The sequence below is a fragment of the Chiloscyllium punctatum genome, chromosome 15, assembly GCF_047496795.1.
Source record: "Chiloscyllium punctatum isolate Juve2018m chromosome 15, sChiPun1.3, whole genome shotgun sequence".
In the NCBI taxonomy this organism is placed as follows: domain Eukaryota; kingdom Metazoa; phylum Chordata; class Chondrichthyes; order Orectolobiformes; family Hemiscylliidae; genus Chiloscyllium; species Chiloscyllium punctatum.
Genome location: NC_092753.1, coordinates 85,235,892 through 85,258,156, shown reverse-complemented (window position 1 = coordinate 85,258,156; position 22,265 = coordinate 85,235,892). Strand labels below are relative to the sequence as shown.

The 22,265-nt window shown below is 41.3% G+C and overlaps 1 protein-coding gene across 1 annotated transcript in view; it reads right to left on the bottom strand.

Moving 5' to 3' along the window:
- Nucleotides 1-221: 221 nt before the first annotated feature.
- The window catches only part of LOC140486482 (interferon-induced GTP-binding protein Mx-like), a 35,468-nt gene continuing 13,424 nt past the window's right edge, over nucleotides 222-22,265 (bottom strand). Inside the window, exons 5-12 of the mRNA XM_072585704.1 lie at nucleotides 21,940-22,138; nucleotides 17,366-17,444; nucleotides 16,272-16,394; nucleotides 12,358-12,502; nucleotides 6,126-6,284; nucleotides 4,242-4,318; nucleotides 2,230-2,451; nucleotides 222-446 (exon numbers count right to left, since the gene is read on the bottom strand). Coding sequence (XP_072441805.1) covers nucleotides 222-446; nucleotides 2,230-2,451; nucleotides 4,242-4,318; nucleotides 6,126-6,284; nucleotides 12,358-12,502; nucleotides 16,272-16,394; nucleotides 17,366-17,444; nucleotides 21,940-22,138 — 1,229 coding nt within the window. The remainder of the gene's footprint in view (nucleotides 447-2,229; nucleotides 2,452-4,241; nucleotides 4,319-6,125; nucleotides 6,285-12,357; nucleotides 12,503-16,271; nucleotides 16,395-17,365; nucleotides 17,445-21,939; nucleotides 22,139-22,265) is intronic.

Here is a 22,265-nt window from a genome sequence, read left to right as displayed (position 1 = left end):
CCCCGAGCATCACGAGCAGTACGGGAGGCAAATCAAGGCATCCCACTCCTGCACAGAATCCACCTTCCACTCAGTGTCAATCTATCATTTATGAAAGGGCCTATGATTGGTGCTTGTAAAGTGGAACCCAATGAGGAGTCAGTGGTGAGAATGGAAAGGGGTTAAAGATAAGGAAAACTTTCAAGATAAAAGAGGTTCCCATGTAACTGAATTTTGTTGATTTATTTAGACATCAAAAAAGCCCTTGCTTTGTCCAGCTGCTTCAGGGAATTGGTCAATCTTTTCCGTTTGTTTGCAATCTCGGGACGCTCAACCAGCAGGCCTTCAGTATCTGCTTCATTGAGAAATTTTTGAGTCATCTGCAGCTTGAGACATTGTGCAAATTCTTGCAAAAGATGATATCTGGAAACCAAGGGTACCATTTGAACCAATCGATCGATGGCAATCTGCATAATTTAAGGAAATAAATAATTATGGTTTCTAGGTTGGAATTCAGTTTCAATGTTAGCCTTTAAGGAGAAGAAATAAAAAAGATTTTGCACCTTTAACAAGCTCAAAGCAGCCCATTCTATTTGGACTTCTAGAATATATTCAACAAGGTGCCTCACAAAAGGTTAAGTCATAAGAGCCTCAGTGTTGGACGTAGCATATCGACATTGATAGAGAACTGGCTCATGAGCAGGAAAGAGAGAGTGAGGATAAAGGGTTCCTTTTCAGGTTGGCAACTTGTGATCAGTGGAGTTCCACAGGGATCAGTGCTGGGACAATAACTGTTTACAGTAAATATAAATAACATGGAGAAACAAAGGGAATATACTGTAGCCAAATTTGCAGATGATGCAAAAATAGTTGGAAAGGCCAGTTGTGAGAAAATACAGTTTATAGAACGATACTGGTAGGTTAAGTGAGTGGGCAAGAAGTTGGAAAATAGAGTATAATGTGGCAAAATGTAAAGTTGTTAATTTTAAAAGGGGGAACAAAAGAACAGAGGGTTGGAGGGAAACTGCAGAAAGCTGCAACGCGAAGGGGTCTTGGGGTTATTTGTGCATGAAACACAGAAAGCTAATCAGGAAGGCTAATATGATATTGGCCTTTATTTCCAGGGATTTGGAGTGTAACAGTAGGAAAGTCTTGCCACAACCGTACAAGGTCACATCTGGAGTACAATTTTATCGGAGGCAGTTTTGAGAAGGTTCACTATGATGGTAGGGAGGGATTGCCTAATGAGCAAAGTCGAGACAGGTTGAGTGTCCACTCACCAAAGTTTAGAAGATTGAGAGTTCATCTCATCAAAACATGTAGGATTTGTGAGGGGATTGACAGGGTAACTACTTACAGGGTAACAAGAGGTTGTTTCCCCTCCTGTGAGAGTCTAGGACCAGATGGCATGATCTCAGTGCAAAGGGGTGCCAATTTAAGATTGAGATGAGGAGGAATTGCTCAGAGAGTTGTGATTCTTTGTAACTCCTTACCACAGAGAGCTGTGGAGGCAGAGTCCTTGAGCATATTGAAGGATAAGATAGATAGATTCTTGATCAGTTGGGTAATCAATGATTGTAGGGAAAGGGCAGGAGACTGGAGGTCAGGAATGGTAGAGCAACCATAATCCTATTGAATGGCTTGAATCATAGAATCCCTGGAGTGCAGAAAGAGGCCATTCAGCTCATTGAACCAGAACTGACTCTCTGAAGAGGATCCCACCCCCGCCCACATCTCCACATTTACCATGACTAACCCACCCAGCCTCCACATCCTTAGACACCTACAAGGCAATTTAGCTTAGCCATTCCACCTAAGCTGCACATTGGCCCATCTACACATTGCCCTTTGTCTGTACCGACCCTCCAAAGAGCATTCCACTCTATCCCTGTAACCCCACATTTACTTACCATTTTAACCCACCAGCCTGCACACTACAGGGCAATTTAGCATGGCCAATCCACTAACTTTCAAATCTTTGGACAGTGGGAGGAACCCAGAGCCCCTGGATGAAACCCACGGAGATATAGGGAGAATGTGCAAACTCCAAACAGATATTCATGCAAGACTGAAATCGAACCCCAATCCCTGGTGTTGTGAGGCAGCAGTGCTAACCACTGAGCCACTGTACTGGTCCAAGGAGACTGCAGTTTAATGCCCCTTCTGATCTCCATTCATGTCACATTCCCTCAGTGGTGAGTATGACAAAACAGAAGTATTTCACTCGGAAATTTACTTTTGGTGACTCACTTGATAATAGGCTTGTAAATGAGCTGCCATTTCATGGCTTGAATTATGTGTTGGTGAGCTGAGCTCCCTCTGACTGCCTTTCTCAGGTCTTGATTGAATCTCTGTCAGTTTGGAGCAATACATCGCATCTGGTGCATAGACCATGCCCTCCATGTTGAAATACATCCCCAACATCTGTTCTGCATCCTGTTCCTGTTTGTGTCGGATTTCAGCAATTAACTCCTGTGAAAAAGGAAAGAGATATTTGTACTGCATTTGACAGTCTAAAATAGTTAATGCTCTCCCTATAGTCCCTCCTTCTCCTCAACATCTGGAACACCACACCTCAGGAAACATTGTTTTATTTATTCACAGGATGTGGGAATCACTGGTTTTGTCAGTATTCATCATTAGTCACCTTTGAACTGGTGACTTGTTGGGCTGTTTTCAGCTGGCAGTTAAGAATCGACCACATTACTATGGGTCTGCAACCACGTGTGGGTCAGACTAGGTACGGATGGCAGATTTCCTCCCCTAAAAGACATTACAAACCAGATTAGTTTTTATAAACAACTGCTTTTGGTTACATGGTCATCATTAGACAAGCTTTGCAATTCCATGTTTTATTTTGGTGAATTCCAATTTCACCAGCTGCCAAGGAAGGATTTCAACGCAGATCTCCAGCTCTCTTTAGATTGACTCTGACTCACTAGCTTAGATCCACACAGCATGGCCGTCTCTAGCTCAGAGGAGGGGGATGTGGAAGAGATGGCATAATTGGCGGCGGAAAAGGTGCACATTGCCAGCCCCCCAGGGACAAGTTCGGACAGCAGTAACTGGAGGAGTAGAGAGGGTGAAGTCTACCGAGAGGGCAAGATGGACTTTTGAAGCTGTTTCAGTTAAAGTAATATCGATTAATATTAGGTCTTTTAATATTTTACCATGACATGGAGATGCTGGTGTTGCATTGGTGTGGACAAGGTCAAAAGTCATACAGCACCAGGTTATAGTTCAACAGGTTTATTTGAAATTGCAAACTTTTGGAGCTCTGCCCCTTCCTCAGCTGTGGTATGGTACAGAGTATAAGACATAGTAGTTATTGTAGTTATAAGAAAAACTTTAAAACTAGCTGCCCTTGTTGTATCCTTTAATTAGTTAGGAAGTAGACTGCCGATTAAAATGCAAAATCCATATTCCTTTCAAGTCTTTGTCCCTAGACAATTAAAGATTTTATCAATGTACAAGAGGTAATATCTCACGTTAGACAATGCACTTTAGGTGTGAAATCCTGCTTTGAATCTGTCTATGTTTTGAGCTGAGGTCAGTTTTATCTTTTTGACAGAAAAGAATCTTTGAATGAAATAATTTCCCCAAATGTGTGCATGTGTGTGTGTGTGTGTGTGTGTGTGTGTGTGTGTGTCATTTATACAATTTATTCATAATTTATTTTGTAATCCAAAATGGTGCCGGGATGTGATGACATTATCATTCCACTGCCTCCCATTGGATGCAGCAGAGGGTCACCAGTAAAAGGCTAAAAGAGTCAAATAATTTAGACAAATGACTCGGTTTGCTATCCTTGGGATGGAATATTAAGGATATGATAAACAGGCTACATCTCTTTTCTCATGAAAATAGAACCTTTAGGCTTGGTCAAATAGAAACCATTAAATGTAGACAAGATTAGGGAGAAGAATAACTTTGGCAGTGATCAACTGAAGATTATCAACAAGAAATCAAATAAAGGTGATCAGAGGGAACAGCTTTACACAGAGAGTAATGAGAATGTGGAAGCTGTTACCACAGAAAGTGTTTGAGGCTGATTGATTATCACATATAAGGGAAAGCAAGATAAGCACTTTAAGGAAATGTGGTAAAATGATTATGCTGCTGGAATTAGATTGGAAAAGGTGGGCGTAGAATGGAGTGGAGCGTAATTGATTAGACAGACTGAATGGTCTCCTTTTACTGTATGTGCCATGTAATTTTTATGTCGCAGATCTTATTATTGATTAAGTTATTGATAAACACACCTTGGTTGCTTGTATTAGATTTGGAAAAAGCATAAAATGTTCAACTCCCATTGCGTTAAACACTTGCTGGGTTTTATCTGTGAAAATAACATAAGATGTCATTCGATTATAATATTGTCAAAAAACATGATTATAATAAACAGTTCTGAACAATTGTGAACATGAACAAGCAAACAACAGTGCTCCAGCAAGAATTAATCACTGAAAGTTTGTAATGGATGATAATAATGGGCCAGAGCTCTTCAATTTCCAACAAAATGTTGCTGAGTGGTTTGCTTTGTCTCGTGAAAAGGAAATTGTTTTTCCTAAGTAAAGGGGGTTGTGTATTTACATCACACATTTCACAGTCCCGGTGTTGTGTATAGAGTTGAAAGGGTCTGAAAGGGTTGCTTTCAGATAAAGTGCATTAAGAACCACCCACGGTGAGGAAGCGATGAGAACATGGTCTGAGAGTAAAGTAGGATATTGTGACAGGTAGATTTAAGATTAGATTCTCTCAGGTCTTTGTAATAATGTAGAAACAATTCTGTAAATCGTTACAGAAAAGCAAAAACTACACCTTCTACATTCTACAACACTCGTCTTGTTAAAGCATAAGACAGCAATCTTGCACACCACTAGACCATGGAATCCCCTAAAGAACCCACACATTTGGAAGATACAGAAGAAAATACATATAATCATGGTGATCAGTGAGGCATCTGAGCATTTAGTTTTGCAGTGCCAGTCCCAATACTGCAAACAAGCCACTTCAAGGAAAATAATGAGGACTGTTAACTCCATAAAAACCCTCTGATAAAACTCAACATTGGTCAATATATCAAAGAACAACACAGAAAGTGCTTAAATCTGGTAAGAGATGAGCTTGAGCAGAGGAAATATGCAGTCCCCAGGCAGACATATAGTCTACATCTGAAGGCAGTGGTATGCGGGTAGGGGAGGTCTAAGATTGAAGTGGTCTCCAGTCAAAGTGGTCTCAAGAGTCAGTGAGGCAAGAGATCAGGCAGGTGAGCTTGAGAATATTGTAGGACAGGTCTCAGCAATTATGAGAGTCTCAGCAATTGGATTGGCTTGGGAGCTGAGGGAGAAGTAAAGGGGGAGCTGTGGTGAGGGGCTCAAAGAGTTGCAAATTGGGAATGAGGCTCAGCAGTTGGGAATTTGGGAAGGGACCTAACAGCCTGGAGTGATAAATTTGGGAGATGGAAAATTAAGTTGAGAGGCTCAAGTTCAGCATATAAGAAATGATTACTATGATTTCAAAAGCTCTGGGTCACTTGAATTTTCCTTAAGCTGTTCTTGAACTTGTCTCAATATATTATTCAACCATTATTATTGTATCCTGCATCCACCAGAAAGGGGGTAGATAGTGAAATAGAGGAGTCTTGGCCAATTGTCTTCAAGTAATTCCCTTGTTGCTAACAAGCACAGACAGTCTGTAAACTGTTGGGACTTGCAACATGACTCTTCTTAACTGTTATCCGCCTGTAGGCAAGAGGACCCAAAGAATAGAGTCCCAGTTCAAATCAATACAAAGCAACCTCACGGAAAACACTGACATGGAAAGGGTTCCCTGTCATTGACATAGGATTTATAAAATTTTGAAGTCACCATTGGAATGGAATCGAGCTGGTTTTCAATAACTAATACGTCTCGTTGTGCACTCCAACTTTGTTTGTTGAAGGGGTAAAGGTAAAGGTAGGTCAAATGTACTTGGTTAATGCAAGCCATTGGACAACATAAATTCAAGTCCATTTTAACACAGGAGAGTGTCAGAATTTACAGATTCACCTAATTTAGTTATTTTTTTCATAATAACCTTCAGCCACTGATCTCAGCCACAACAGACTCCTGATTTAGCTGGAAATTTGTCCTTTTCTGTTTTACCTGCCAGTTCTTTCATCATTTGGAGAGAGGGCCCCAGTAACTTGCTGATCTGTTCTCGAATAACAGATTCAAATACTCGGTATTTTGTGAATCCAGGCAACTCTCTCCCTTGAGAGTTTATATCATGGAACCTGACCTTTGAGAGAGCTTCTTCATTAACTGAAAACAACACAAATAATAAGATAATTAATTCAATTCGTATATATAGGAGCGAATAACTACTTTCAGTAACCAAAGGACTGAAATCATGCAATCGTTCTAAAATTCCTTTGGTTCATGATTGCCATTTAAGGAAGGAAATCTACCTTTTTGTATGGACTGACCTACGTGGAACTCCAGGGCCACAGCAAGGTGGTTTACCCTTAACTCCCCCGTGAAGTGATCTAGCAAACTACTCAGATGTTTCAAATCTTGTGTAAGTTCTATATACATGGATTATTAACCCTTTAGTCTCCTGAAACAGAAGAATTGCCCATTCTGGGTTTCATATTGCACTTCTTATGAAGTTTGAATGAATTACTGTCGACAAAAATATTCTAAATTTTAACGTTGATAAAGTCAATAACAAGCAATGGTCAAAGCCTTGTTTGACCGTAACTCTGATTATCTTACTGAGTACAAAGACAGCTAAATAAACTCCCAACACTTCTCTAAAAATGTTGAGGCCAACTGTCATGCTGGAGTCAGTTAACACAACACTGTTTGGGAATTGAGCCTGAACCTTCTAATTACATTTTTATCAATTGTTCCTGAAGGAAAATCCCAAAGTAAGTTCTTGCTCCAGAATAGAGGGCTTGGAGCGGACTCTAAATGACCAAGCCAATAAATTTCCTTGAAAGAGCAGAGTGAAAAGTATCTTAAACAAATAGTTGTTGGTCATATAGAACTTGAGTATTGCTGAAGGAGAATCCATTTTGTTGAAGCTTTTCATTTACAATCATCTGGACAATGTGCAAGAATGCCAATATATGGGGAAAACCAACATTTACACGAGGGGAGGAGATTTCTGATTGGTTGGCAAGCATTATCCTTCACAGACTTAGAATTATCCAGTAAATAATGTCCAATTGAAGAATCACATCTAATGGTGGGCAATGTGTTGTGGGTTTGAAGAGCAGGATGTTTGGGAATGGTTCAAGACATGCATTTTGTGAACAGCCAAAGGGGGGTGCTGCTTTCCATGATCCACCAATTTTTCAGACTGATGGTTGACATAACCGGCATCAAACTGGAACTGAAATTCAAAACTCACAAAGGAGGCAGAACATCAATGGTGCCTTCAATGGAATGACATCTACACCCCTATCCCCTGTATATTTTAAACATCTGGAAGATATATTTGAATTGGTATTTTTGAATCAACAGGTGCAAGTAAGAATTTAGGATTACTAGGTGGGCATGGTATGGTACACTCATGTGTATTGGAAGCTACATATATGAAGTTAAAAATCACACACCAGGTTATAATCCAACAGGTTTATGATGAAGCACTAGAATTTGGAGTGCTGCTCCTTCATCAGGTGGCTGTGGAGAATAAGACATAGAATTTATAGCAAAAAATTACAGTGTCATGCAACTGGAATGGTATATCGTACAGACCTGGATTGTTGTTAAGTTTTTCATCTTTCAGAATGGGTTGCAGGTTTCGGTTCATAAATATGCAAATCCCAGAACTTCTTTTAGGTTGGCTTTTCGAGATAACTTAAGGTTTTATAACAAAAGATGACATTTCAGCTCCGACAATGCATTAAAGATTTGAGGTTAGTCTGTCTGTATCCCAGTCTTGAGTCAGACTGGTTCTATTTCCAAAGTGAAATTTACAAAATATTACATGGATTGACTGCTTGCATTGACTACCTGCAGATTGTGCATTTTTGAGTTAAATAGAATGTACCTGTAAATATAGATCTGCGAATACAAATTCACCCCATAGACTTATGTGTGTGTGCGCGTGCATGGGAAAGAAAGAGAGAGAGATTGTGAGTGTGTGAGTGCGATTGCATGTGTGAGAGTCTGTGTTTGCATGTGTGAAAGCTTAGTAAAATGTGAATGCGAGTGTGATAGAGTATAAGCGTGTGAGAGGATGTGTGTGTGTATGAGAGAGAGCTTGTGTATGAAAGAGGGTCAGCGTAAGTGTGTGAGCATGTAAGAGTGTGTGTGCATGTGTGCTTGTGTATGTGTGTGAGAGAGAGAGTGTATAGTGCAATGGAGTCACCTGTAGTGTGACATGAACCCAAGGTCCCAGTTGAGGCCATCCTCATGGGTACTGAACTTGGCTTTCAACCTCTGCTCAGCCACTTTACTTTTTTGCCTGTCCCGAATCAGCCTTGGAGGATGGTCACCCTAAGATCTGAGGCCGAATGTCCCTGACCACTGAAGTGTTCCCCGACTGGGAGGGAACAGCCCTGTCTGGTGATTGTTGTGCGGTGTCCATTCATCCTTTGTCATAGCATCTACGTTGTCTCGCCAATGTACCATAACCTCAGGGCATTATTGCCTGTAGTGTATGAGATAGACAATGTTGGCCGAGTCACATGAGTGCCTGCTGCATACATGGTGGGTCGTGACCCCCGGGTAATTGTGGTATCCATGTTGACACTCTGACACATCTTCCAGTGGTTGACATGACAGGTTTGTATGGTATTGTGCCCGATGTTGTCCTGAAGACTGGACAGTTTCCTGCGAACAATGATCGGTTTGAGGTTTGGTGGTTTTATAAAGGTGAGAAGTAGACGCATGGGGAAGGTCTTAGCGAGGTGCTCATCCTCATTGATAATGTATTGAAGGCTGCAAAGAACATAATGTAGTTTTTCAGCTCTCAGGAAGTACTGGACAATGAAGGGTACCCTATCGGTTGCAACCCGTATCTGTCTCTTGAGGATGTCATTACAGTTTCTCGCTGTGGCACGTCGGAACTGGCAGTCGGTGAGTTGAGCATCATACCTCATTCTAATGAGGGCATCCTTGAGCACCTTCAGGTATCCATCACGTTCCTCCTTATGTGAACAGATCCTGTGTATGCATAGGGCTTGTCCTTCACGGCACCCTGAGCGGTCTCATCCCACGTACTTCTCACGTAGGGGACTTCTACTGCCTTCTGAAGATACACAAAGCCAACACACCAGGATGTCTCATCATATCAGGCAATGGGACCCTGTGTGAGAACCTCTCTGGCAATGTTGATTGCATCTTGAAACCTGTTGTACAGGGGACCCCCAGCCCCTGTAATGACACTACAAATTTCTTACAGAAACTCAGCACCCACGGACAAGTCGAACTGGGACCATTCCTCGTCACAATGGACATTTTGTCACTCTACACTAGCATCCCCCATGATGACGGCATCGTGGCAACAGCCTCTGTACTCAACACCAACAACTGCCAATCTCCGAACACCGTCCTACAACTCATCCACTTCCTCCTCTACCACAATGTTTTCACCTCTGACAAACAGATCTTCATCCAGACACAAGGAACAGCCATGGGGACCAAATCTTCACCCTGATTTGCCAACATTTTCATGCACAAGTTCAAACAAGAGTTCTTTGCTGCACAGGGCCTCCAACCAACACTATACACCAGGTAGACTGATGACAACTTCTTCCTCTGGACCCATGGCGAGGAGTCACTGAAACAACTACACAGTGACATCAATGAGTTTCACCCCACCATCAGACTTACCGTGGACCACTTTTTAGTATTTGTCTCATAGGATGCCCTCAGAAGAACGGGGTACAATCCTCAACTCATTGATTGCCAGTTCCGATGTGCCACAGCGAGAAACTGTAATGACCTCATCAGGAGACAGACATGGGTTGCAACCAATTGGGTAATGTTCATTGTCCAGTACTTCTCGGGAGCTGAAAAACTACGCCATGTTCTTCACAGCCTGCAACATGTTATCAATGAGGATGAGCATCTTGCCAAGACCTTCCCTCTGCCTCCACTTCTTGCCTTTAAACAACCACCAAACCTCAAACAGATGATTGTTCGCAGCAAACTGCCCAGCCATTAGGATATCGAATACAAATCCGTCATGGCAACCACTGCAAGATGTGTCAGAGTGTCAATACGGATACCACCATTACCCATAGGGACATGACCCACCATGAATGCAGCAGGTACTCATGTGACTTGGCTAACATTGTCTATCTCATACGCTGCAGGTAAGGATGCCCCGAGGCATGGCACATTGGTGAGACCAAGCAGATGCTACAGCAATGAATTAATGGACTCCACTCAGCAATCACCAGACAGGGTGTTCCCTCCCAGTCGGGCAACACTTCAGCGGTCAGGGACATACAGCCTCAGACTTTTGGTTGTCAATCCTCCAAGCTGGACTTTGGGACAGGCAACAGTGCAGAGTGGATTCTGGAATAGTGGTGCTGGAAGAGCACAGCAGTTCAGGCACCATCCGAGGAGCATTTTACCGCTCCTCGGATACTGCCTGAACTGCTGTGCTCTACCAGCACCACTAATCCAGAATCTGGTTTCCACCATCTGCTGTCATTATTTTTACCTAACAATGCAGAGTGGCCAAGCAGAGGCTGATAGCCAAGTTTGGTACCCATGGGGATGACCTCAACTGGGACCTTGGGTTCATGTCACACTACAGGTGACCCCACTACACTATACTCTCTCTCCCACACACACACACACGGTCTTACATACTTACACAGACCCTCTCTCATATACATGCTTTCTCTCATACACGCACATTCTCTCACAGGTGCATATCTTACCACACACTCTTTACTAAGCTTTCACACACGCAAACACATACTATCTCACATGCACTCACACTCACATGCACACACTCACATTCACATACTCACCCTCTCATTCTCTCTCTCATGCATGAACTCACATATATGGGGTATATGCAGAATTATATTTTGCAGATAGATTCTTTTTTGCTCAAGAAAATGCATATTCTGCAGGCAGGTAATGCAGGCAGCCAATACAGGTAATATTTTGCAAATTTCACTTTGAAAATTGAACCGGTCTGTCTCAAGATTGGGATACAGACTAACCTTACACCTTTAATGCATTGTCTGAGTTGAGATGTCACCTTTTGTTATAAAACCTTAAGTTATCTCAAGAAATTGACTTAAAAGAAGTTCTGGGATTTGCATATTAATGAACCAAAACCTGCAACCCATTCTGAAAGATGAAAGACTTAACAACAATCCAAATTTGTTTGATATATCATGTTGCACGACAATGTAATCTTTTGCTACAAATTCTGTGTCTTATGGTCTTATTTTCCACAACCACCTGATGAAGAAGCAGCACTCAGAAAGCTAGTGCTTCCAAATAAACCTGTTGGACTATAACCTGGTGTTGTGTAACTTTTTACTTTGTCCACCCCAGTCCAACACTGGATCCTCCACATCACATATATGAATGCATTGTGTCCTTATCTTATAGACAGAAAGAACAAGTGCACACACTGTGCATGTTTTGATTCAACAAAATAGGTGACAGCATTAGCTGGCTGATTTCTCAGGGCACTGCTCTAACCAATCAATGTCAACCTGCCTGGATTGGAATCAAAACAGAGTCTGGCAGTTAACATTAAATCGTCATTAACTGGTGCATAGCAATGTCTCTATCAATGAGAGTCTAGCTGTCAACCAACGAAAGTTCTATTCTTCTGTAGTATAAACATTGGTTTTCTTTTTTTTGGTATTCTTGTGAATTGTCCTGATTGGTATTCTTGTGAATTAGCACTACTGCCTCACATTGCCAGGGATCCAGTTCGACTATGTGGAGTTTGCACATTCCCCTCTGTCTGTGTGGGTTTCCTCCGGGTTCCTCCCACAGTTCAAAGATGTGCAGGTTAGCTAGATTGGCCAGGATAAATTGCCCATAATATCCAGTGATGTGCAGGCTTGGTAGATTAGCCATGGGAAATGCAGAATTATGAGGAGAGGGTAGAGGGTGTGATGCTCTTTTGGGAGGTGTCAGTGCAGGTGCAATGGGCCGAATGGCCTCTTTCCACACTGTGGGGATTCTATTCTAGTTGAGAGTGTGGTGCTGGAAAAGCACAGCAGGTCAGGTAGCATCCGAGGAGCAGGAAAATCAATGTTTCGGGCTGAAGCCCTTCATCAGGCATGAGGATTCTATTCTACTCATTCTATGAGTACAAGTTATAAAGTTTCATCGAAGTGTTCTGCAACATTTGAAACAAATAACAAAGAAACAAATAAATATCATAAACAATACATACGTTTAGTTTTCTCAATCTCTAGCTTGTTGTACCACTCTGAAAATACCCTGCGAGAAAAGTCACATATCTTCTTCTCATTGTCATAGTCCTTTTTGTAATCTCCCATGATTAAATTATTGATTTCTTCACAGTAGCTCAGAATTTTCTGCAATTAAATTAGCAAATGGTATGTTATTTTGACAGCAGTCATATATCGTGTTAAGATAAGGATACACAAGCTGACAAGGTCTAACTTACAGCATCTTAGTGCAGACGTATGGACCATGTTTACTTACCAGATGTATGGAAATGCTAATAGCAGCTATTTCACAACATCTGATCCCAACGACTGATTGGCTTTCTGATCAGGATTATTATCGGTTTGTATATGGTCTAACCACTAATCCTTAAAGTGCTCTCTTGACTCCATATTGAAACAAAGGAGGAAATTATTTTCCTTAGTGTGCGAGGTATAGTTCCTTTTTATGTCACCTGTTAGTTCTTTGATCATTTGGAGAGACGAATCCAGCAATTAATGAATCTATTTTTGTGTAACAATTAAACTACTCTTTACTTGAGTACATGCCACTGTCTTTTTTGAATTTCCATATGTCATTCCACAGCTACCATTCACAAAGGAACAGTACAACTGACTGATGAATAAGATCGTCTCATGACCAGCATCTGAGCGGTTTCAAAAATGGGTGATGTTCATAAAAGATGTAGAAAGAGCAGCATCAGAATCTATGTAAAGACTCAACATGTCATGGATCGCCTACTCCCCATGGTAGTCAACCTCCCAGATTTCTCAGGAGAGGCCTGACTATGAAGGTTAATCTCCAAGACATGAGGTAAAAATGAAAGGGTCATTGAACCAAAATATCCAGCGGCATTTTTATTTGCTGTGAAAATGCAATGTATAATGTGACATGAAAGAATAGGTAGATAACAAAAAAATTGGAGTATGTGGAATTAGAAGATAATTTGGCCAGTATTGGATCCATAACTTTTCACAGTATGTACCAATGATTAGAATCTGAGGACCAATTGTAGTATTTCCAAATTTATTGATGACACCAAAGTGGTTGGGAATATTAGAATATAAGGAAGATGTAAGGAGGCTTCAAGATGTCCTGGGCAGGACAAAGCTATAATATGGCAGATAGAGCATAATGTGGATAAATGTGAGATTATTTACTTTTTTTGAAAAAACAGGAAGGCAGAATATTTCATAGTAATGGGAGGTTAGGATGTGTGTAAGGCTAAATGGACCTGGGTACCCTTGTCCATGATTCACCAAAAAGCTATTTTGGGGGTGCAGCAAACAATTAGAAAGGCAAGTGGTAATTTGGCTTTTATTCTAAGGGGAGTTGAGTCCAGAAGTAAAGATGTCTTGCTACAGTTGTATTGAACTTTGGTGAAACATCCCCTTGAATATAGTGTACATTTTCGGTGTTCCTATCTAGGGAAGGATAGATTAGCCAGAGGGGGAGTGTAAGGTTGGTTCACCCGTTTAATCCCAAGGTTGGTGGGATTGTTTTATGAAAGAAAGAGAGAGAGAGAGATTGAGGAAACGAAGTTGGTATTCTCTCAAGCTTTGAAGAATATGACACCTTTGTAACTGACAACGTTCTGACAGACTGTGACAGGGTGGTGCTACACAGTTGGCTGCTGAACAGCACATGCTGTTGGAAGGAATATATCAGCATGGGCAAAGGATTGCCTAACTAGACGACAGAGAGGTGAGATGAAGAGAGCAGTTTTCAGAATGGCAACTGTAACCAATGATGTATCATTGGGATCAGTGCTGGGACCACAATTTCTTACAATATATGCTATTGACTTGGCTGAGGAAAGTGATTATGCTATCGCTAAATTTTATAGATTACACAAGCATTGGAGGGAATGCAAGTGATGAGGATGATACAAGGCGGGATATAGACAGGTCGAGTGGGGAAATATGAGATTATGTATTTTGGCAGGAAGAATAGAGGATCTTAATATTACTTAAAAGGAGAAAGACTGCAGAAAACTGCAGAACAGAGAGATTTGTGAGTCCTGGTCCATGAATTGCAGAAAGCAAGTTGAGGGGTCATAGGGAAGAAAATGCACTGTTGGACTTTATTTGAAAGGGAATGAAATTTAAAAGTAGGGAGGGTTTCCTAAAACTGTGTAATGCACTAGTCAGATCACGGTTGGAGCTGAAAATGTGTTGCTGGAAAAGCGCAGCAGGTCAGGCAGCATCCAAGGAGCAGGAAAATCGACATTTCAGGCATGAGCCCTTCTTCAGGAATGAGGAAAGTGTGTCCAGCAGGCTAAGATAAAAGGTAGGGAGGAGGGACTTGGGGGAGGGGCATTGGAAATGCGATAGGTGGAAGGAGGTTAAGGTGAGGGTGATAGGCTGGAGTGGGGGTGGGGGCGGAGAGATCAGGAAGAAGATTGCAGGTTAGGAAGGTGGTGTTGAGTTCGAGGGTTGGGACTGAGACAAGGTGGGGGGAGGGGAAATGAGGAAACTGGAGAAATCTGAGTTCATCCCTTGTGGTTGGAGGGTTCCTAGGCAGAAGATGAGGCGCTCTTCCTCCAGCCGTCGTGTTGCTATGGTCTGGGGATGGAGGAGTCCAAGGACCTGCATGTCCTTGGTGGAGTGGGGGGGGAGTTGAAGTGTTCAGCCACGGGGTGGTTGGGTTGGTTGGTCCGGGTGTCCCAGAGGTGTTCTCTGAAACGTTCCGCAAGTAGGCGGCCTGTCTCCCCAATATAGAGGAGTCCACATCGGGTGCAGCGGATGCAGTAAATGATGTGTGTGGAGGTGCAGGTGAATTTGTGGCGGATATGGAAGGATCCCTTGGGGCCTTGAAGGGAAGTGAGGGGGGAGGTCTGGGCGCAAGTTTTGCATTTCTTGCGTTTGCATGGGAAGGTGCCGGGAGTGGAGGTTGGGTTGGTGGGGGGTATAGACCTGACGAGGGAGTCACAGAGGGAGTGGTCTTTCCGGAACGCTGATAGGGGAGGGGAGGGAAATATATCCGTGGTGGTGGGGTCTGTTTGGAGGTGGCGGAAATGACGAAAGATGATACGATGTATATGAAGGTTGGTGGGGTGGTAGGTGAGGACCAGTGGGGCTCTGTCCTGGTGGCGATTGGAGGGGCGGGGCTCAAGGGTGGAGGAGCGGGAAGTGGAGGAGATGCAGTGGAGAGCATCGTCGATCATGTCTGGGGGGAAATTGCGGTCTTTGAAGAATCACAGTTGGAACACTGTGAACACTTTTGGGTCCCTTATCTAAGGAAAGATATACCAGTATTTGAGGCAGTCCAAAGAAGGTTCACTAGGCTGATATCAGATGTATGAGGGACTATCTTACAAGGAGAGCATCAGTACCTTGCACTAACTGGAAAAAGAAGAATGAGAGGTGACCTTACTGAAACACACAAGATTTTTAGAGAACATGACAGGATAGATGCGGAGATGTTGTTTCCCTTGTGGGAGTGTGTATGACCAGAAGGAATACTCTCAGAACAAGATGCCACACCTTTAAACAGAGTTAAGAAGGAACTTCTTCTCTCAGATGGTTGTGAATCTATGGAATTCTTTACAAAATGATTGTTGAGGCTGGGTCATTAAATATAGTCAAGGCTGCGTTGGACAAATTTTGAATCAGTGGGGAACAAGGGTTATAGAGATAAAACAGAAAAATGGGGTTGAGGACTATTAGATCAACAAGAGCTCATTGAAAGACAGAGAAGGTTTAATGGGCTGAATGGCCTACTTCTGCTCCAACATATTATGGATTAAGAGAACAGACCATTTTTTATTTTACTCCAGTGTAACCACGCCCTCCAAATGTCAGCTCCCATTATCAGATTTCTATTAAGCGAGGTTCATTAAAATTAAGGCCTGTGTCTTTGTCAGACAATAAAATTCTACAAGGTGACTTGTCTTACATTGTTCAGTAAACATTTTCTTGCCCCGGCTTCCTGTGGAATACTGCCACCGAGTTCATGTAATTTATCTTTGACTTGAATGACTTTCTTCCGAAGAGCTTCCTCCATGATTGGCAGCCAGATCTTTACAAAGCAAAACAAATTTAACAGATTATGCACACGGAAATATTGGAAAATAAATACTGATAATTAAACTCAGAGCATTCTGTGCTATTGACACGTTCTGTCTGTGCTGCCCTTCTCTCACTGTTCATGTTTTCTCATGGGCATTCCTTCTCAGGGATATGCTTCAAAGGCTTTACTGGCATTTACCAGAAGATAAGTGTTGCTCCAGGACTTTAAGGTACCATTGTAACCTTCTGATGATGTCAAGGAGTTGCTCATCACTAGATGGAAATATCAAAATGAGGGCGGGGTTCATGAGGGGGTAAGAAATACACTGAGAACTAGGCAGAAGTCTAAACTCTAGCCGTATACAGAGCACATGGCGCAGGCCAACCACTATTAGATAGTAGCATTATAGAATCATCTTTTCATAATGTAAGCTTAGAACATTTTATATCTGTAAATACAATGTATTGTAGCGTTTAGTCTTGATATGGAATGGTAAGCATCATAAAGAAATCTAAGCCTGTTCTTGACCTTGCCTCCTCCTCAACCAGTTTGCCTTGAACCCAAACTCATGGATGTGTGTATAAAATCACATGACGAAAGAATAAGTCCCTTGTCTTCTGCTGTAAAAATGCTAATTGTCCAAACCTCAATTCCTTTTGAGAGTGTGGGTTCTAGTTATCCTATATCCTCTGGAGAACATAGACACTGCTTGGTTTCACTTCTGTAAGGCCTTAGCTCCATCTTTATGTTGAAATCTCCTACCTCCCCACAAGGGGAAATAATTTCTTTGTTAATGATGTTGCATTTACTTATCAATTTCAACATTAACTAACACCTATTTGTTATATGCTATAAAGTATTACATATGATTATATAATCCATGCCTCTCAGCACTTTAATACAAAACATCTTAATCATGTCTCCTTTGGCCCTATTGTATTGAATGAAATGCTTCACCGTACAAAGTAAACGCAACTAACCATGATTTTATGAATGAGTTCACTGGTGAGTTTTTCAGACAGATGTTCAAAGGATGCAATGCCTTTGTCCAGCAGTGGCCTATGGAGATAGAGGAGGACATACTCATTGATTTATAAAGACAGTGGAACATTTCTTTTGTTCCCTCACTTCTGTTCTCAGTTCTTCATGAGATTTCCCTGTCAAATTTGGTCTGATAACTCATCTTTAGGCATTTTACCACATCTAAGGATGTTACAAAAGTGCAAGATATTGCAACATACCTGAGCAGAACCAAAAGAGAGGTAACTTTCCTTCAAAGTTTTATTAATATTATGTAATGCACAGAGACAGTCATGGAAACAAATTCTGTTGCATTATGTGAACCCACAGAACAGATTCATAGAGTCATAGAGATATACAGCATAGAAATAGATTCTTCAGTCTAGCTTTTCCATGCAAACCAGATCTCCTAAATTAATCCAGTCCCCTTTGCCAACATTTGGCCCTCTAAACACTTTCTACTCATCTACCCATCCAGATGCCTTTTAAATGTAATTGTACTAGACTCTATCACTTCTTCATTGCATACACACAATCCTCTGCAAGAAAAGGTTGCCCCTTAAGTCTCTTTTATAACTTTCCCCTCTCACCTTAAACTATGTGCTCTAGTTTTGTATTCCCATCTCTTGGGAAAAAGACCTTGGCTACTGTTAACTTCCATAAGGTCACCCTGCAGCTTTCGATGCTCCAGAAGAAATAGCTCCAACCTAATCAGCCTCTCCCTATACCTCAAACCCCTCAATCCCAGGACCATCCTTGTAACTCTTTTCTGAACCCTTTCAAAATTAACAACATCTTTCATATAGCTGGGAGATCGGAGTTGAACACAGTATTCCAAAATTGGCCTAACCAATGACTCGTACACCTGTATCATGACATCCCAACTGCTACCTTCAATGCACTGACCAATAGAGGCAAGTGCATCAAATTCCTTCTTCATGACCCTGTTTACTTGTGACTCCATCTTCAAGGAGATATGAATCTGCACCCCAAGGTCTCTTTGTTTGGCAGTACACCCCAGGCATCTACTATTAAGTCTATAAGTTCTGCCCTGGTTTGCCTTATGAAAATACAACATCTCACTTACCTAAATTAAATTCTCTCTGCCATTCCTTGGCCCACTGGTCCACCTGATTAAGGTCCCATAGTACTCTGATATAACCTTCTTCACTGTCCACTACACCACCAATTTTGATGTCATCACAGACTCATTAACCATTCCTTCCATGTCTATATTCAAACCATTTATATACCCTTTGTTCAGGTTTTCCTTGTTTTTCATTTGCTACAAATTATCCTATAGTTTAGTTCTGGAACATAAAAACATCGTGATGGATAGTTTGGACTTTGGATAATGGTGCATAACTAGCAGAAGTCTATAGCAAACGATAATGTACAATGGGCCATTGCCCACATCTGACATTCTATGAATAAGTGACAAAGAAATCCCCAATTTGTTCCAATTGGAAAGTAAACAAGAGACAGTTGAGATCACAGGTGAGGATATCACGTTTGCCATTTTACAGGAAAATGTTTCTACATTTATTTGATTGACATTTGACAATATGCATCATTGAGTAACCTAGCAGGCAAAACAATGTCCTTATGTCTCTGAGGACTAGAATCTACCACACAGGGCTCCAACAAATCCAAATTTAGACAAGGATTAAAATTGAAGTGGAAAGGTGTCAAGGTCAGCATTTCAATTTCAATATTTGAAACAAAGAATGGAGAAACAGAAGTAGTCCATGCATGCCTTCCAGCTATTATTTCATCATTTTCTCTTCCAATGTAATTAACAATTCATGGATGTATTAGTCTTTAATGAAATAGTTTGGAAATGCATCATTCTGGTGTTTGGCATTGTTTCATCACAATGCGGAAAGGAAATTGTACTCGCACAATCAGGGTACATACCAATGATAGTGAAAGGTAGGACATCCAAATCTAGAGGCAAAAGTGAGGACTGCAGATGCTGGAGATCAGAGTCAAGATTAGAATGGTGCTGGAAAAGGACAGCTGGTCAGGCAGCATCCGAGGAGCAGGAAAATCAACGTTTCGGGCAGGAGCCCATTCCTAATGAAGGGCTCCAGCCCAAAACGCCGATTTTCCTCCGTCCAAATCTCGAGCTTCCTGGATGACAATAGAGATAGAGAAATATAAATCAGAGGAAGGATGCATTTAATAGATATCAAGTTGACAATACAAGTGAAAACTGAGTATAGAAAGATGAAATCGGAAATGAGAAAGAAAATAAGAGAAACCAAGAGACAATTTGAGAAGACATTGACAGCTCACATTAAGTATAAACCAAAATCTTTGAGAGAGACATTAATACTAAAAATATAAGATGAGGAGGGCTGATAGGCCAAGCCACATCACTGAGGTTCTAAGTGAAGACGTACATATGACTTTACCAATATAGATGCTGTTGGCATTATGGTAAATGAAGAAATAGTTGAGACACAAGATGGACTAAAAGTTGATAAAATGGAAGCAGTAGATGAGCTGACTGTGCTTAACTTGATAATTCTGATGCGACGTTGATGCAGCAGTCAAGAACACCTCTTCTTCCGCAGGAGACAAAGGAAATTTGGCATGTCCACAAGGACATCATCCTTTATAGATGCACCAGACAAAGCATTCTATCTGGATGTATCACGGCCTGGTACAGAAACTGCTCTGCCCAGAGCCATATGAAACTACAGAGAGTTGTGACACAGTCCAATCCATCATTCAAGCCAATCTTCCATCCACTGACTCCATTTATACTTCTCGCTGCCTTGGAAATTGTCAAAGACCCCTCCCACCCAAGTTATATTCTCTTCTAACCCCTTCAGTCAGGTAGAAGACACAAAAACTTAAAAACATGTTTCAAGAACAGCTTCTTCCCCGCCATTATTAGACTGCCGAATGGACCTCTCTAATTTCAAATCTAATGCTGATCTTGCTTTTTGTGCACCTTCTTTGCAGCTGTAACTTTGTATTACTCACTCTGTCCTACCACACTTTGATCATTGTATGAAATGATCTGCCTGTACTGCATGCAAAACAAAACCTTTTACTGTACCTAGTGCACGTGACAATGATAATAAATTAAATCAAGTGACTTCAACCAAATGGAATGCGTCTGAGAGTACTGAGGAACGAAAGGGTGAAAATTGTAGAGGTACTGGCTACAAACCTTTAGTTCTCCTTAGATACAGGGGTGATATTAGAGGACTGAATAATTGCAAATGTTACATGATGATCAAAAATAGTGTCTAAGGACTAACACAGCAACCACAGTCTAGTTAGTTTAACATTAATGGTGACAAATCTTTCAGATAACCAGGAACCAAAGTAATAGTCACTTGGAGGAGTGTTATGGCAAACTAATTTGATTAAATCTTTTGATGAATTAATAAAGAGAATTGATGAGAGCAATGCAGTGTATGTGATCTGTATGGACTTCCAAGGGGTGTTTGGTAATGTGCCAAATAACAAGCTAGTCAGGAAAGTTGAAACTGATGGAATACATTAGAAGGTGACAACGTGGATATGAAGTTGCTTAAAAATGTGTTGCTGGAAAAGCGCAGCAGGTCAGGCAGCATCAAAGGAACAGGAGAATCGATGTTTCGGGCATAAGACCTTCTTCAGGAAGAGCTTATGCCAGAAATGTAGATTCTCCTGTTCCTTTGATGCAGCCTGACCTGCTGAGCTTTTCCAGCAACACATTTTTAAGCTCTGATCTCCAGCATCTGCAGTCCTCACATTCTCCCTGGATATGAAGTTGGGCAAGTGACAAGTGAGAATATTGGTGAATGGTGGTCTTTCACACTGAAATAAGGTCTCAAGTGAGGTTCCCCAGAAATCAGTATCAAGGATCATGAGCTTCCTAGTATATACTAAGGACTTAGAGTCGAGGAAAGTTTTGTGGATGAAAACATTTTGAAAATACAGTGAACTGTGAAAAGAACAGTGAAAGACTTCAAGATGTTGTTGACAGGCTGATGGATTAGGTGGAACATTAAATTTAATGTGGAAAGATGATTTATTTTAGTCAAATGAAAGAGGAAAGGCAACATAAAATAAATAATACAATTTGAAAGAAGATGAAAGAGAGACCCAGGAATATATGTGCACAAATCATTTAAGCTCATGATGTGGAGATGCCAGTGTACATCACCTGACAAAGGAGCAGCGATCCAAAAGCTTGAGATTTTGAATAAACTTGTTGGACTATAACCTGGTGTGTTATGTGACTTCTGACTTGGTAATTTAAGGTGGCGGGCAGGTTGGGAAAATGGTTAAATAGGCCGAGATGATCCCAGGTGGTAGAAATAGAGGCATAGGGTATCAAGGAGGCTATGATGGATTGCATTTTTCAGGCAATGTTGAAACTTCAGACACGTCCTAGAAGGCTACAGTTATGGGAAATCTGTGCATCAGCAAGAGTTAGCACCATTGACAACATAAAGTAGTCTATTGATGAAACAAAGCTCAATTTAATGAGTAAGCAACAGACAAATTTGTTGTTAATGGATAATAATACCGGAAGGTTGAGCTGTTCTGTAAAAATGTGATTTCTTCCTCCAATGCAGCGGACATTGTTGTATTTGCATTCAGTTCATTCTGCCCACGACACTTGACAAGAATGTAACCCTTCTTCAGAGGGACAACTTTATTCTCAAGGATTTTGATAATATCTTCTTCTGTACCTTTGTCAATCAAGTCTGGTTTTGTTAAAACACCTGGAAAATTAAACACAAGAATTTAGCAACTCAAGGAGAAGGTGTGGATTTTAAACCTGATCAATATCCTCTCCAATGCCCTATCTATTTTAGTGTTGTTGTGCTTGACCTACACTTTTCAATGTGA